At 52.4% G+C, this 16,044-nt stretch overlaps 8 protein-coding genes across 8 annotated transcripts, besides 2 other annotated features; 5 read left to right on the top strand and 3 right to left on the bottom strand.

Moving 5' to 3' along the window:
• Positions 1 to 717: 717 nt before the first annotated feature.
• On the top strand, positions 718 to 2,145 carry ACLA_075680 (coenzyme A transporter; the record flags this gene model as incomplete). The annotated part of the gene is made up of 2 exons (XM_001275954.1): positions 718 to 1,032; positions 1,150 to 2,145. The coding sequence occupies 2 exons, from the start codon at positions 718 to 720 to the stop codon at positions 2,143 to 2,145; spliced, it is 1,311 nt and encodes a 436-aa protein (XP_001275955.1).
• Positions 2,146 to 2,781: 636 nt separating this feature from the next.
• On the top strand, positions 2,782 to 3,888 carry ACLA_075670 (RNA-binding ATPase activator ESF2; the record flags this gene model as incomplete). The annotated part of the gene is made up of 1 exon (XM_001275953.1): positions 2,782 to 3,888. The coding sequence occupies one exon, from the start codon at positions 2,782 to 2,784 to the stop codon at positions 3,886 to 3,888; it is 1,107 nt and encodes a 368-aa protein (XP_001275954.1).
• Positions 3,138 to 3,166: a microsatellite.
• Positions 3,139 to 3,162: a microsatellite.
• A 245-nt stretch (positions 3,889 to 4,133) lies between the features above and the next one.
• Positions 4,134 to 5,866, bottom strand: ACLA_075660 (60S ribosomal export protein NMD3; the record flags this gene model as incomplete). Its single annotated transcript, XM_001275952.1, has 3 exons — positions 4,134 to 5,250; positions 5,305 to 5,730; positions 5,808 to 5,866. The coding sequence occupies 3 exons, from the start codon at positions 5,864 to 5,866 to the stop codon at positions 4,134 to 4,136; spliced, it is 1,602 nt and encodes a 533-aa protein (XP_001275953.1).
• Positions 5,867 to 6,142: 276 nt separating this feature from the next.
• Positions 6,143 to 8,221, top strand: ACLA_075650 (RsfS/YbeB/iojap family protein; the record flags this gene model as incomplete). The annotated part of the gene is made up of 1 exon (XM_001275951.1): positions 6,143 to 8,221. The coding sequence occupies one exon, from the start codon at positions 6,143 to 6,145 to the stop codon at positions 8,219 to 8,221; it is 2,079 nt and encodes a 692-aa protein (XP_001275952.1).
• Positions 8,222 to 8,541: 320 nt separating this feature from the next.
• Positions 8,542 to 10,048, top strand: pex12 (ubiquitin-protein ligase peroxin 12; the record flags this gene model as incomplete). The annotated part of the gene is made up of 2 exons (XM_001275950.1): positions 8,542 to 8,599; positions 8,664 to 10,048. The coding sequence occupies 2 exons, from the start codon at positions 8,542 to 8,544 to the stop codon at positions 10,046 to 10,048; spliced, it is 1,443 nt and encodes a 480-aa protein (XP_001275951.1).
• Positions 10,049 to 10,218: 170 nt separating this feature from the next.
• Positions 10,219 to 11,976, bottom strand: ACLA_075630 (glycoside hydrolase family 125 protein; the record flags this gene model as incomplete). The annotated part of the gene is made up of 3 exons (XM_001275949.1): positions 10,219 to 10,490; positions 10,568 to 11,769; positions 11,843 to 11,976. The coding sequence occupies 3 exons, from the start codon at positions 11,974 to 11,976 to the stop codon at positions 10,219 to 10,221; spliced, it is 1,608 nt and encodes a 535-aa protein (XP_001275950.1).
• Positions 11,977 to 12,520: 544 nt separating this feature from the next.
• ACLA_075620 (uncharacterized protein) lies at positions 12,521 to 14,347 on the bottom strand (the record flags this gene model as incomplete). The annotated part of the gene is made up of 9 exons (XM_001275948.1): positions 12,521 to 12,669; positions 12,739 to 12,918; positions 12,980 to 13,117; positions 13,170 to 13,194; positions 13,263 to 13,562; positions 13,631 to 13,763; positions 13,869 to 14,129; positions 14,179 to 14,234; positions 14,288 to 14,347. 9 exons carry the CDS (start codon positions 14,345 to 14,347, stop codon positions 12,521 to 12,523), a joined length of 1,302 nt encoding a protein of 433 aa, XP_001275949.1.
• A 254-nt stretch (positions 14,348 to 14,601) lies between these two features.
• rad18 (E3 ubiquitin-protein ligase RAD18) lies at positions 14,602 to 15,982 on the top strand (the record flags this gene model as incomplete). Its single annotated transcript, XM_001275947.1, has 3 exons — positions 14,602 to 15,109; positions 15,186 to 15,300; positions 15,355 to 15,982. The coding sequence occupies 3 exons, from the start codon at positions 14,602 to 14,604 to the stop codon at positions 15,980 to 15,982; spliced, it is 1,251 nt and encodes a 416-aa protein (XP_001275948.1).
• Between the last annotated feature and the right edge of the window lie 62 nt (positions 15,983 to 16,044).

Raw genomic sequence — 16,044 nt, 5'->3', positions numbered from 1 at the left:
GGGTTGGTTTAGATAGGGAACTGGAAGAGCGGCTGCACCTACATAGAGGACGGGGAGAGGCGGTGATCTGATTGTGTGGAGCGAGTTTGGTGTTTTGTACATACAGGGATATTTCCCATCGGTGGGAAAGGCAGTTGCAGAGACTGATTAATGCGACTCTGCATGATCGAAACGAACAACCATTGCCGTCTCTATCCCAATATCTCCATCTCCATTTCTCTATCTCAATCTAACAAATCATGGCAAAGAATACACGAAAGAATTATCCGCCACCACTCGGATACCGATGCGTAACGAGACGGTAACGGGACATCCGCTGGCTGGCATCGGCAGGTATCGGCATGTCAGCGCCGTAATCTCTTAATTTTTCTGGTCTTGTGTGCTCCGCCTCTGTGGACCGACGTCAGTGAAGGTAAACCAGTGGGCACGCTTGGGATTCAAAGCAAATCCTGGGGCATGCGATCATCTGCGGCTTGGTCTTGTATATCCTTCTAGTAACTTTGCTCTCTCTATAGATCCTTTCTTCGCTCTCCAAGCCCGACTCGCCCTACTCGATTACTCTCCAAGACCGAGGACCACGACCTGACCTAAGTCCCTTCTCATCCATGGCCGCGATTACCCGGTAGCCCGTGACACTCTCCTCCCCAGAAGCTTCACCCCACACTTCTTTTTTTCTCAGGAAACTGGGACATCTCGCCTGTACATTTTCGATCTCTCATGTCGGCAGCTTTCCCGGGCCATGTGCGTCCTGATGAGTCTTCTGTCGCACCGGAATCTAGACAACAACATCGCCTAAGGACGGAAGCCATTCCGCAACTCGATTCTCAGATGGAACAAGCCTCGCAGTCGAGACCGTCGCGAGAGCCAGTCTCGGGCGATCTCAATTCGATAGCCCATGCGAATCGCCCTGTAGATACTGGCCCATCATTGCCGGTGAAGCAGAATGATCGCGGGGGAGTCCAGGAGGTGAACAAGCGGAGTCTGGACTATGTGTTGCGAAGTGGGCTCGCGGGGGGTCTGGCGGGGTGTGCGGTAAGTCTAATTTTCCCCCAGAGTTCTGGAGACGTATGGGAGCCAGGGTGGCTCCAGGTTGGATTTGGTTCATTGCAGGCTTGTAGCAGACGTACTGATATCTTCATGGATGCGTAGGCCAAAACGGTTGTCGCGCCACTCGATCGCGTGAAGATTCTGTTTCAGGCGTCGAATCCGCACTTTGCTAAATACACAGGCAGCTGGTTCGGCCTTGTATCGGCAATGCGGGATATCCATCGACACGAGGGCGCGCGAGGTCTGTTCAAGGGCCATTCCGCCACGCTGCTGCGGATCTTTCCCTATGCCGCGATCAAGTTCCTCGCGTACGAGCAGATTCGCGCTGCGGTCATCCCGTCGCGCGATAAGGAAACCCCGTTCCGCAGACTCATCTCGGGGAGCCTTGCGGGCATCACATCGGTGTTCTTCACGTATCCGCTCGAATTGATCCGAGTGCGCCTTGCGTTCGAGACGAAGAAGTCCTCGCACTCGTCGCTCGTGGGTACCTTCCGGCAGATCTATAACGAGCGGGTGCGGCCGCCCTCTGGCCCCAGTGAACTGGCCGCGGCCAAAAGCGCACCAGCCGCGGCCGTCGCTACCGCTGAGAATGTATCCTCTGCGGTGAACAAGGTCGTCCCCCGGTACGGGTTGTCCAACTTCTACCGCGGCTTCGCGCCCACAATTCTCGGCATGCTACCCTACGCGGGCATGTCCTTCCTCACCCACGACACCGTTGGCGACTGGCTTCGCTCCCCGGCCCTTGCTCGCTACACAACTATTCCTGGATCGGAACAGAGCTCGCGCAGCCAGTCGCACAAGGGCTCGCGACGGCCACAGCTGACAGCCGCCGCGGAGTTATTCTCCGGAGCGCTGGCAGGGCTTGTCTCGCAGACCTGCTCGTACCCGCTTGAGGTCATCCGACGGCGGATGCAGGTCGGCGGCGCGGTGGGAGACGGCCACCGGATGAGCATCGCCGAGACAGCCGGCAAGATCTGGCTGGAGAAGGGATTCCGCGGCTTCTGGGTCGGGTTGACCATTGGTTATATCAAGGTGGTACCGTTGGCTGCCACGAGTTTCTTTGTCTACGAACGACTCAAGTGGTCATTGGGGATCTGAGCTTGCTCAGGACTTGACCATCTCGTTCCTCCTCTCCTACATATAAACCTTTTTTTCTTTCTTGCCTCCGTCATCTGAAACACCCTTTTACTACCTATCCGCCCCTCTCATGTCATCTCCCCTTTCGTACTAGACCCTAGATATTGGCGTCTTGATTATGCGGTCGTCCTTCATGTCCTCTCCCTTGGTCTTTTTCTTTCTTGCTTTTCCTCTTTGCATGAGCGGCTAGGGATGGCCCCTGGTACATAGTTTGATTGGATACCTCTTGCCTGTTTCACTGGTGGATTTGTTAGATCTGAAGAGCATGGGCCCATGCATATGCCATATATAAATGGGAAGTCCAAATGAAATTGTTGTCCATACAAAACACACTCAGCGCCAAACAACATAAGTTAACCTCAAGAGTAATATCCATTGCCATTGATCACAGTGGTAAAGAATCCTGAGATATGATTGGCTGTGTCCGAAAAGTGGCACGGACCAATCCTGCGGAGCAAAAAAAGTTGAAGCCCGCTTCCTCCTCTGTACAATGAACTTCAGTTGAAGTTCCTCAAACCTCAGTTCGCAGCCAACACAGAGAGCAAGGAGTCTCTGGAGCTAAATTTACCTCATTACACACTACACAAGGGACTGATCATGACCACCCGGAAAAGAAACGAATTCCTGGACATCGCCTCCGAAGACGAGGACGGCAGTGACCGTGGCTACGACTCCGAGGCCGCGGAAGAGAGCAAGGGACGGTTCACAAAGCGACGGAGGACACATACCCGGGCCGACGACCTCAGCGACGAAGAATCAGACCTCGATGTCTCAGACGAAGACGATGAGCGCGATTCCAAGGCCAAGATCAAGACCAAGTCGAAGAGGAAGACGGCGAAACACGGCGATGAGATCGCTACCGACGACAGCAGCGCCGACGAGGACGACCTCCAAGAAGACCAATACCTAGACGCAAGCGCACAACCGGGATCGCCCTCCCACACAGACTCGCACACCACCACCACCACCACCACCACCTCCAAACCGCAGAAGAAGAAACCGCTCGCCAAAGTCAAACCGCCCAAGAAAAACAAAACAGGCGTGGTGTACCTGTCCTCGCTCCCGCCGTACCTCAAGCCGTTCGCGCTGAAATCCATGCTCGAGACGCGCGGCTTCGAACCGATCACGAAGGTGTTCCTGACGCCCGAGGTGCCGTCGGCAGCGGGGCCGCGGCGGCGGTCGAACAAGCGCAAAACGTACGCGGACGGGTGGGTTGAGTTTGCGTCGAAGAAGACGGCGAAGATCTGTGCGGAGACGCTGAATGCGTCGATTGTGGGCGGGCGCAAGGGCGGGTGGTACCACGACGACGTGTGGAACATGAAGTATCTGCGGGGCTTCAAGTGGGCGGATCTGATGGAGCAGGTGCAGCGGGAGAGGTCGGAGAGGGAGGCGAGGCGGCGGATTGAGGACACGCGTGCGCGCAAGGAGGATAAGGTCTTCTTGGAGGGCGTGGAGCATGGCAAGGTTTTGCAGGGGATTCAGAAGAAGAATGAGGAGAAGAGGAGGAGGCAGGCCGAGGCGAGGGCTGATGCTGAAGCTGCGGTTGCGGCTACGGCTGCGACGAGCGACGCTGGGAATGGTCCGCAAGGGGTCAAGGTGCGCAGGCTGTTCAAGCAGAATGAGGTCAAGGTGGGACGGGATAAGATCAAGGGTGATGCTACTTTGGAGGATGATACTAAGCGGGTGCTCAGTAAGATTTTCTGATACGAATGAGATGTACAGGTACATATACATATATGGGATTTTTTTTTATTCACTACTTTCAAGATTGTTATGATAGAGCATCTGGACGTAGAAACTTGTTTCTAAAACCTTGTATGGATGAATGTATGTACGGAACTTTTTGAGTGACCGGGTATTGATTGACCTGAAGAAGAAAAGCAGATGACCCATGATTAAACGCCAAAACCCTTCAATGCAATGGGAAAGAAAGATGCATGAGCACGCGCTCACTCATCATTCATGTTCAGCTCGTCAAAGTCATCGAGAAGCTCATCCATGCTGATCTTGGGTACACCATCTTCACTCTCATCATCGTCATCATCCATATCCATACCACCTGCACCACTCTCGACACCTGCCATACGATCGTTCTGGACGGCATTCTTGGCCTTGTATAGAGCCAAGGTGCCCCGGAGCTCCTGATCTTCTTCGACATCCCGAAGGAACATCTCAAAGTCTGCCTCCATGCGCTCCTGCTCCTGCTCCTGCTTGCGGCTGAGCGATCCACTCTGCTGCTGCAAAGCCTCCTCTTCGTACTCGCGGGCCATGCGCTTGAGACGCCAGTTGCGAGTCTTCTTGTTCTTCTTGCGAGCATAGTGCTTCTTCACCAGGACGACGTCGGGAATTATCGAGCTGTACTGGCTGCTGGCTTCCAGAGCTTCGAAGTTCGGGTCATTGAAATTCGATCCGGTAAGAAGATATCCGAGTACCGAATCGCCAACGTGCAGAATTCCTCCCAGATGTGTCCGGGTGAAGTAGGTTTGATCGTTCGAGCCAAGGTCTGACGCGCGTGCAACGGTCGCCTCGGCGAGATGGAACCGGCCGTTGGAACGGCCAACAGGTTCGATATCCATGACAATGAATTCGACCAGTTCCGCAACATCTGCCAGGTTCTTGAATGGTGCTCTCCAATATGTCATGGTGGGCACATCGGCGGTCTGGAGGGTACTGGGGTCGATCAGACTGAGAGCGGTACCGACACGGTAGCAGAGGGTCAATGGCGAGACGTTGCCCAAAGACCGGGCCAGCTTGATGGGAAGAGCAACCAAATCATCCTTGCAGATAGGTACCAATTCAACGGAGTAACTGAACTTGTATGACTTGGTCGAAGTGTGGATATCCATCGAAATCAGTTCTTGGGATTTCTTCACTTTGATTGGCGCAACCGACGACAAAAAGTCAATCATCTTCTCGGCATGATTTCTTTGCGCAAAGAAGAAATCCAACCCATCTTTCGCTTCCTTGATATTAACCGTATCTTGGTGAGCGTTATGCTTAAGGATCAGCTGTTCTAGGTAGAGGAACGTGCGCTTGTGAGGCACTTTCTGTCGGACTTGCACGGATCTATAAATCAGGTTAGTGAACAGAATCGAATCGTACGTCAGGTAGATGTCTTACGCTCGCCATGTGTTGTGTGTGTAAGACTTCTGGCAGTCAGGGCACTGCTGGGCATGAACGACGTATTCAACCTCAAAACTCTGCTGGACGATAGTGCCCTGGAAGGCTTCCTGCTGGATTGTGATTTTGACTTTCACACGCCTCGAGTGGGGTTCCGTCCAGATGAAGCTTGCGTCAATGATTCGGACCTTCGCCAAGCCCCTCAGTTTCCGCAGACAGAGTGCCAACAGCTCTTTCGACTCGAGTGCTGCGCTGACCCAAGCGGTTGGGGGCTGGAGCCATCGCTCACAATCTCTGCAGAAATGAATCACACCTTCGCGGGGGATTCCCTGGCTGATATCCACGGTCAATCTAACACAATCTTGGCACAGGGCACCGGCCGATGTTGTTCCGTCAATAGGAGCACCACAGTTGCAACAGAGGATCCTGGGAAGTCATGATTGTAAGCCAAGAAGTCCAGATGAAATATTTTTTGATAAGGCATCGGTGAGGGGTCGACGTACGTTGCAGTGATTGACTCCTGAGGAGCAAAGGGCACGGGGGCATCAAGATCCATCGACATCTTTGCAGCCCTTGAAGAAGTCACAAAAGAAAACACCGATATAGTGAAAATATGGAGGAGAGTCAAGGACTCTTTGATGGGATGATAAATGGATTGACTGCTTTTGCCCCGCGGACAAAACATTTTTTTTGTTCTGTTTGTCTGCTTATCAAATTTGTGCTTGGTCAGCCAATGTTTGCACTGTTTGTTTGTCCATGCGGAAGAAGATTCGATGTTGCTCATTGCCAACAACAAGAGATGCTCTTTCAAGTACTTGACTGACAAAAATTTGGCAAGATGCTTCAGATGAATCGTATGTTGCTGAAAGGCTCATGGAGCCGATATGGACTCGCACGTTCGATTGCTTCTGTTCCCTCCGTCTCGACATCGAGTCGTGCTCTTCTCCCCGGCTCAATCTACACCTGCAATAGCCGAGCCCTCTCCTCTATTTCTGACTTACGGTCTCAGAATTTGCCTCCCAGCAGTCAGTCATTGAAACTTGAGTCAGAATTTGCCAAGGAAGAGGTCGCAGAAACTCAGTCTCGCGCACCGTCGCAACATATTCCCTGGTACTTGCAAGAGGAGACACCCATCGCCGAATCCCAAGCAGTATCCTCTCGTGACCAGATTCCAGAGCTTCCTGAAGATCCTCCCGCCATTCTTCCCGTTCTTCTTGATTACGTATTTAAAGACCTTGGCTTGGATGGCTTGAAACTGTTTGACCTCCGAGGGCTGGATACACCTCCGGCGCTCGGAGCAAATGTCATTATGATCATCGGCACCGCTCGCAGTGTGAAGCATCTGAATGTCTGCGCTGATCGTCTTTGCCGCTGGTTGCGGAGCACCTGGAAGCTCACGCCTTATGCGGATGGGTTGTTGGGTCGCAATGAACTCAAGATCAAGCTCCGTCGCAAAGCTCGCCGGGCCAGGATCGCCAGTCGTGCTGGGGCAATGGTCGACGAAAAGGATGATGGAATTACTACTGGTTGGATCTGCGTGAACGCCGGAGTAGTCGAGAAGGCCCCTGTCCAAGAAAAGGCGGCTCGAAGCTTCGAAGGGTTCGGCAACCTCGTGGGAGGCACACGAGTTGTAGTACAGATGTTCACTGAAGAAAAGAGGGCAGATGTCGACCTTGAGGGTCTTTGGCTTGCTAATCTTGAGCGAGCCGAGCGCAAAAGACAAAGAGCCATTGACTCCCTAGAATCCAAACCAGACGCGCCACCTAAAGAGGTTCGTGTTTCCACACCAGTCAATACAACATCCTCTGACCATGTTTTTCGACATTATTCCAGGTCCTCGGTGACCCTTCCATTGGAGCAAAGGAGGGGTCTACACAGTAGATGTCGAGCTACCCCCACATCCGAAGATGATCTCGATAATGTTCGATCAAATAGCGCGGCGGATTCCCAATTTCATGATATCGCCAATGCCGGCGCTTCCCATACTGGATCGGTCACGGATTCATTATTGCGACATCTTTCCGGACTGCCCAACGATCAAGTGTTGAGTGAATTAGGAACTGGCTCGGATGACAAAGATTCGACTATCTTCTTGCGCCTGTTCAACGATGCTCTTTCCGAATTGTCTCCAGAAGAAGCAGCGATAGCTCAAATCAAGTTATTGTGCACTGCTATCTCTCGACAGCACCATGCTTACAGCAAGCAGGGACTTTGGACCTCTTTCATGAACTGCAGCTACAATGCCTATTCACTGTCGGATGAGTTGGGTATGGATGTTGTTGCAGCCATGTTGACGGAGCAATCACTCAACGACCAGGGTGGCGAGGCTTTTACGGTTTTGCCTGAATCTGACAGAGAACTCGCCCTCCGCGTTCTAGAATATCTTACACTTCGCGGAACAGACGTGCTGAACATGAAAGTCTTCCACATGCTTTACAGAGCGGCAAGTCATCCCACGCATTTATCTACAGAAAATAAAGAAAAAGTATCGGAGCGCGTCAAGAATCAGTCCACAGCGCGAGTCGCGAAATTTATCGACATCCTCAATATCTCCTTTGACCCCCAGGAGGCGCGCAAGCTCATGCTGTCCCTTTTTCGCAATGAAGACTATGATGGATTTTGGAAATTGTGGCAGAAGCTCCCTTTAAATGGAAGTCCGCGCACTGCTGCCGACTACGAGATGCTCTTCGAACTGCACGCGGAGCTGGGGGATGAGCGTCGCGCCCGGGATTGTGTTTCTACGTGGGTTCCGATGATGGGCAGAGAGTCTCCTCCAATACCACTGAAAGGACAAGTATTGCAAGACATTATGTACTGTCTTGTGATTGCGGAGCCTGACATTGACCAGATGGCATCGGAAGGGTCGACGAGCAATCTCGCTTTGATTTGGAACGATTGTAAGAATAAGTTGGCGTAGATAGATTTTGGCGCGACTGATGTGGCCAGAGATGTATAATATGTTCTATATACCCCATGTACATTAATGCAATATATACGGTCAGAATATCGAGACTCAAACTATTTTGACTGTCTCATGAATGAATAGTATGGATGATGTGACTATCGGGATGCTTATCGTATATGGCCGTCTCTGATGGCCGATGAGCCTCGGCTGCCAAGTCACTCCATCTTCCTCATTTCCCCAGACTGGCGACAGTCCGCTTCTCCCTAGACCAAGCCATATGCCTTAACCTGGAGATTGCAACCCGGACTGGTTGAGGATGAAACATCCTCACGATGGAATATCTACCCAGTCTTCAACAGGAGTTTGATGAGCTCAAGCCGTCTCTCTTCGGTAGGTAGCGCCCTCTCGCCTCGACCATCGCAAAGAACCACATGGGACTGACTCCATCCGACAGAATTACTCGCAGAACAGCAACTCTCTGATCTCCTCCCTCCATCACTCCGATATCTCCTCGCAGTCGCCACACATCGCCATCCGCGCTATCTGTTACGGATACTCAACTCCTACGACGAGGTCTATGCGCTCCTCTCCCTCATCGTCGAACGATACTACCTCCGCAACTTTGGCGGCTCATTCACCGAGAACTTCTACTCTCTGAAACGAGAACGCGTCTTACGGACCAAGAATGGCGAGATTCCTCGGGCGCAACTCGGCGCCCCTGGCCCCGTGCGCGAGTCGCTCAAGCTGCGCTCGTCGGACGTGTGGAAGAACCTCCTCGTCATGGTCGGCATCCCCTACCTCAAGCGTAAGCTGGATGAGGGCTACGATATCCACGCCGCGCCGCAGGCGTCGCTAATCATGAGCGGCGGGCCGCGATATAACCCCAGCGACGACCTCCCTCCCAACCCAACGATCCGCCAGCGCCTGATGCACTACTACAAATGGTTCCTGCGGAACGTCTACCCCTCCGTCAACGCAGCCTACTACTTCTCCGTCCTCGCCTTCAACCTGGCTTACCTTTTCGACAATACGAAATACTCCTCCCCGTTCCTTTGGCTTATCGGCACGCGCATCCGTCGGCTAGGCGCCGCAGACCACCGCGCGATCGCCGCGATGCTGGACGCCAAACCCAGCACTGGCGCTGCGGCCGCTCGCTCCCGCCCTGGCTCCGGCTTGCTAGGCCTCCTTAGCCCACAGAACCTCTACCCACAGCTCCTCACCTCGCTCCGCTACTTCCTCCCCGCTTCGATCTTCGCTCTCAAGTTCCTCGAATGGTGGCACGCAAGCGATTTCTCACGGCAACTGGCCCGCAAGGCAACGGAGGTGCTCGATTTGCCCGCGCCCGTGGTCAAGGGGATGGTCCCGCCATCTGAGCGGACCAAGAAAGCAGAACCAGCAACGAGCAAAGATAAGGATCTCAAGCCCGCGCTCAAGACCCGTCGGCGCATGCAGCCGCCCGTCTCGGCGACTTCGTACCTTCCCATCTTCACGGTCCCGCTTCCGCCTGCGAGCTCGGACAGCGCGTCTACGTGTCCCGTCTGTCTGAACACGCTGACGAACCCGACGGCGTGTCAGACGGGCTATGTGTTTTGCTATGTGTGCATCTTCCACTGGCTGAATGGGGAACACCAGCGACAGCAGGATTTCATGAATGGTGAGAGCGGAGGCGCGGCGTGGGAGGACGAGAACACAGACGAGGAAGAGGAGAAGGGCAAGGAGGGCGCCGAGGAGAAGAAGATTAGTCGGCAAGGCAAGTGGGAAAGTGGTAAGGGCAGATGTCCAGTCACGGGGAGGAGAGTTCTGGGGGGAACGGAAGGGTTGAGACGGGTTCTTATTTAACTGTTCTCGTGCAGACAGTATGTGTTACTATACCTCACCATGATGAATTGTTTTGTGATTATAAACTCTGATGATTATCCCCTCGTTAAACGCAATTGCCGAAGAGTCATACTCCATTAAGAAAAACTATTCATAAAATGATCATTTAGAAGCTGGGTATAGTACGCGCACTACTGGATGATATATGGCTTCGCGCCCTCCCCAAAGATCAAATGCGGTTTCTCCGCTGCAATCTTGAGAATCGTCTGCGCGAAGACTGAGTTGGCCCACGCAAACCAAGGCCGAGTGTAATCCTTGATGTTGTTGACGTTGATAGATTCATGTACGAGGCCCAGCAGACTGGAGTTACGCACGAGGTTGACGGCTTCCATGATCTCAGTTTCAGAGTCGCTTGTCATCGCTTGCACCAGGAGAGACATTGGCCAGGCGTTTTGGAGGCCGACTGGAAGGTATGGTTAATTTTCGCTCGTTCACTCTTGGAGGGGGGTTGAATGAGTGAAGTTGTGTAGGTGGACTTACTGTGCGGTCCGCCAATGCCATGGAACTCGGTTCCGGTCAGATAATATGGGTTGCCGCCCTTGTCGAGGATCATCTTGCGCGTGTTCTGATACACCGGATCCTTCTGATCGACGTAACCCAGGAGAGGCAACGACAGCAAGGAAGGGACGTTCGCATCGTCCATCAGGATGCGCGAGCCATAGCCGTCCACTTCGAAAGCGAACACATCACCATACTTGGAGTGATGGACAATACCATGCTCACGGACAGCTTGACCAAGTTTATCGCCTCGTTGCCGGAGATTTTCGATCAGGTCTAAGCTTCCGCCTGCAGCCTTGATCACGTTCGCGGTCTTCTCGAGCTGAACAGCCATCATCGCATTGGGCGGGATGAAGAACCCGAGGATGGTTGCATCGTCGCTGGGGCGGAAGGCACTCCGGATGAGGCCTGTGCCGTCGTTCAATGGGTTCCCAACACCCGCCAAGTTCAACGTTTCGGTGCCAATGGTGGTTGTGCGCTGGAACGTATACTGATTAGTTTCGAACTCGTTCTGCGCGTTGAAAGTCGGCCGTGACTGCACATCCAGAATTTTGAGAAGAGTGTCCAAGGCCTTATACCAGCGGTCAGTCAGGAAGTCCGTTGAGCCTGTGTTCTCGTAGAATTGTGTTCCCAGTGCCAGGAAATTCGCTAGCGAGTCGAGCTCGTACTTGCATTCGAATACGACCGAAGGTTCATAGGCTGGATGGACCTTGTCATCCTGTCCGTTCGAGGCTGACTGGAGTCCACTGGGTGGAGGTGGTTGAAAAGCATTGCAGTATGGCGACTGAATGACGAACTCGGCTTGGGTGTTGATGGCTCCGAGGATGAGGTTATAAAGAGCCTTGTCCTTTTTCGCAAGGACCTGGTAGCCTGATAGCTGGTTTGTCGAGTCGCGAAGCCACTCAGCATTGATGTCACCGGTCACGATGAAGCTCTGTGGGCCCTGCCATTGAGCGCTATCCTTCTTTGCTTTCCTGGACGAGGTTGAGCCATCCGTGTGCCATCGGACGGTCGTATCCAAGGTATTAGGGAACGCATTTCGAAACAATTGCGCCAGATCTTTGTCAACCATGCGAGACGTGACATCTTCAATCACCTTTTCCACTGCTGGGGATGAGAAGGTCCGACATTCCGCTGCTGGTCTTTGGAAGGGCAGGTTTAATGGGCCACCACTATATGGTGCACTAATCGTACAGCGAAATTAGAATTTCCTCACTGCAGGCGGTGGTAGATTGAGGGACGGGTCAAGTGTCATACTGTGGAACAGTCGAGTAGGATAAATAGTCAGGACAAGCACGTCGAAGAATCGCAGGCTCATCGCGAAGCCCTTCCGTGCTGTGGATCTGCAAGCCAACAGTCAGGGCGACGAACAGGGCTGACGAGAAAGTCATGACCGGCTAGCTGTGATCTTGAATCTATATACCGTAATAATCAGTCGATAAATATGACTTTGACATGAAGATTGAGGAACGGAACAAGATGATTGTGGTGATTGTTTTTATCCGATGGCCCTTCCGTGCATACCAGAGCAGTTGCGGTGGATGCGGAGATCTCAGAGTGTCGAAAACGGACATGCGCATAGAAGCCAGTCCAAAGCGCAATCGATAGTACTTATAGAAAGACCTTGATATCTTCCATCGGAACTCATCCGAAGTCACACGGTAGCATTGCGAAGGGCAGTTGCAATAGAATGACGGCTGATCATTTAAGAATCGTGCCTTTGGAGACTGCGGAGATCTGCTGTATGATTTAATAATATGCGGGGTTTGGTAGCGACATTATTACTTATGCCTTGTAGCTACTTTGACAGCTTCTCTATTGACACCGGCGATGATACTCAAAATCACCCAAGGACATCGGGACATTCGAAAAGTTATACAATCTAGGTTTCTACGCCACGAATAGATCCTTCTTTGAAAGATTGTCTATGGTTGTTCACTTCTTGGAGAAAAAGGACATAATGTTGCCTTGACCAGCCTTTCCTCCCGCTTTGCCCTTCGGCGCACTCACAGCTGCTTTCTTCTTGGGAGGGGGTGCAGGTTCATCCTCCGAGAAGGATTCCCACGAAGCTTCTTCGACGGTCACTGAACAGGAAAACAGGTGGGTTAGCTAGGTTGGGACGGTCATCCGACACAGCGCGCAGGGATCCTCACCAAGGTATCCTTCATCATCCTTGACAGTTTTCTTCTTCATTACTTGGCGCCGGCCTCTCCGGCGTCCTCCTGATACTGTTACTTCTTGCTTTGGTTCCTCTTGTTTGGGAGGTGGCTGGTCAATGGTCTTTTCTTCCTCCGCCGGAGATTCTGCAACATCGGCCATTTCCTCATCCTCATCTTTGGACAAGTCAGTGGCCTAGCCTTAATTGTTATCCGGTAGGGAAAGTCGTGAGCATACCATCGTCATCCTCCATCATCTTCCTTAGCCTTTCCTCGCGCTCCTTCCTCGTCTCGCGCGTCTCAGTGGTTGTGGGTTTCGCAGAATCGGGGAATAGTTCCTCGGGTTCATCTTCGTCTGAGGCATCGCCCAGAACCACTGATATTTATTAGCGAGTATTGAATCAAATCGGGTGCTGAGTTTGGTTTACCGTCTTCCACGCCACTAGGCTCGGCCTGTTCTCTAGATCAGCATGCGTGACCAAGCTACGTTCAACATGTAGACAGAACTGGGTTGCACTGACCGATTCAGCACCAGACACAGCAGGAGTTCCAAAGTCCTCTTTCTTTTGCTTTGGCTTTGCTTTGGCAAAAGAACTGAAGAGATCGCTTTTCTCGCGTTTGAGTGGCGCACTCTTGGAGCTAGGTTTTGGTTTTGCAGAGGGCTTCTCTTCCGGCTTTTTCTGCGGCTTAGAATCTACCTCCTCAACCTTCTTACTTTCTGGCTTCACGGCTGGTGTCGAGGACTCTTGTGATGGACGTTTCGAGGGAATTGTGGATTTGGGAGCAGGAGCAGGAGCAGGAGGTCGTGTTCCTGTTCTCCGCTGCGTGATATATAGTTAGCTCAAGCACTCGCCATGAGTCGATAGACAATGGCCGGTCGGAGGATTACCTTGACGTTTTGATTCTGAATCATCCCCAACTGCTTCCCATACTCCAAAGGGTCTTCATGAGCATACGCTGTCAACAACTCCCGATTGACATCAATCAGCACATTCAGATCTTGTAGAACTGTGGCCTGTAGACTGTAAATGTATATCGACGATATTGTCTGAAAAGTTGCTTTTACGTCTGCACCCGGAGTCAGCAGCAATCCTTCCCTTGCTCATGCTGAGCAAAGAAGCCCTCACTTGCCTTCTAGATCTTCCTCGCGCGCTAGAATGATGGAAGTTGTTGCGACTTCGTCGGCGACTGAATCCTGGTTCGGCATCGAGCTGGGCATATAAGGGCTGCTCTGCATGATATCATCTCCATCCTCGCGGTCGTTCCCAGTGTGAGCTCCATTCGTATTTAAGATCTCCTGCGGCTTCTGAATTCCTGTAATGACGTAGGTCGCATGTACGCTCTGCGGCTTCTTCTTGTTCTCGGAATGATGAAAGTCATATAGCATCCTAGAAGGATCAGCGCGTATGAAAGCAACAGGACCGCGAACAGACATACTGCTTGGCCTGGTTGCAATGGACCTTGAGAGCTCGGCCTAACGAGCGATATGTGACCTGCATCAACTGAGTTTCTTGGAGCAAACAGCAAGACGCGAAACTTGACATACAGTTCGGCGCTCATTGAGGACATTCTCTGCCAGGTATTTTCGATAGTCGGCGACCGCCATTATTGTTCGAAGCTCTCTGCGCGTTTGCAACAGTAGTCTATGTCGCTCCGCGGATTGAAGCTCCTATCCAATATTTGGGACTTTCCTTGGGCGACGCGTGCTTAACCACTTTACGCGTATCAGTCAGCCGGTCTTGGCGCTAGCGCCCGCTGGTAGTGGCAGCTCATACTCGTGATTCCGATGCTCACTGTTGAAACCAAATTACTCTCATTGTCTGGTTGTTGTTCAAGGCTTCTCGCGCCTTACTGTATTTAATGGAGCATACATTCGACCTTCCCGACTCTACCGATTGGTTAGAAACGCCACTATCGCTGCTCGCACCACTCGAATCCTCGCTCCGCTGTCAAGTCTGCAAGGACTTTTTTGACAACCCCGTCATCACCTCATGCAGCCACACATTTTGCTCGTTATGTATTCGAAGATGCCTAAGTACCGAAGGGAAATGCCCTGCATGCCGAAGTTCGGACCAGGAGCTTAAGCTACGGCGCAATTGGGCCGTTCAGGAGTTGGTAGAAGCGTTTCAGAATGCCCGCCCGAGTGTGCTGGAACTCGCGAGGAAGGCTGCGAACTCGCGTTTGGACGAGGAGGAATGTACAGAGCTACCTGCGGCGAAGAAGCGCAAAGTTGATCAGGAGGCTGGATCCGGCTTGGGCGCTTCGGAGGGTGTGCGGACGCGATCGCAGAGCAGACGCGGAAATAGTCAGGCGGAGCCGGTTCTGTTGGATGTGATTGAGGACGACCAAGATGAGGAATATATTCCCGGTATGTTTGCACAGCTTGCGCGCACTGGACCTATATTAGCTTCGAAAGTGCAGCATCTAACATCATAATCTCCCAGAAGACGGGCTTGTTGCGTGTCCCATCTGCGGCAGGAGAATGAAGAATGAGGCAGTCTTCCCGCATCTGGATACCTGCACAGGGGACCGCGCCCCTTCGAAACAAGCTTCTTTTGGGTAAGATATTGACACATATACTTGAATAGTATGCTGACTTGAGTCTATGTACAGTTCTCTGCATCCACTGTCCCCAGCCGCGCGCAAAACCAAAGTTGTCACCGACAAACCGCTGGAACGACTCCCTATAATCAACTATTCTTTGTTGAAGGATAATGTTCTTCGCAAGAAGCTAAAAGACTTAGGTATACCAAACTTCGGTCCGCGACCTCTTCTGCAAAGACGCCATACAGAGTGGATGAATCTATGGAATGCCAATTGCGACTCGAGAGCGCCCAAATCCAAACGAGAACTGTTGCATGAATTGAGCATATGGGAGCGGACTCAGGGTGGCTATGCTGCCCAGCCTTCGGAGTCGAGCAATACAGTCATGCGGAAGGACTTTGATGCGGAATCGTGGTCAGCCAACCATGACGGCGACTTCAAGCGGTTAATTGAGAATGCGCGGAAAAGGAGCGACGCTTTGGTCCGCACAACCATACCCCAGACAGCTTCAGCCCCAAACAAAGAGGCAGCAGAATCGGCACCGGGGCAACCCACAGAGCTTTCAACGCCATCGCAACAGGCACAGATGCCCGAAATGCTATCCGCAGACGCTCCAGCTGCAATTGCCTCCGAGAGTGAAGCTCAGACAATGCATACTCATAGTCATAGCCAGGTAGCCAATGCCGTGCCGGAGTAATATCTACCCTTTCTTTGTGCCCGCACTTGATTTGGGAGAAGCTGTGAAGACACAACAACTGC

This window comes from Aspergillus clavatus, genomic scaffold (assembly GCF_000002715.2).
Source record: "Aspergillus clavatus NRRL 1 1099423829791 genomic scaffold, whole genome shotgun sequence".
Taxonomy (NCBI): Eukaryota; Fungi; Ascomycota; class Eurotiomycetes; order Eurotiales; family Aspergillaceae; genus Aspergillus; species Aspergillus clavatus.
This window is presented reverse-complemented; position numbering and strand designations above follow the sequence as displayed.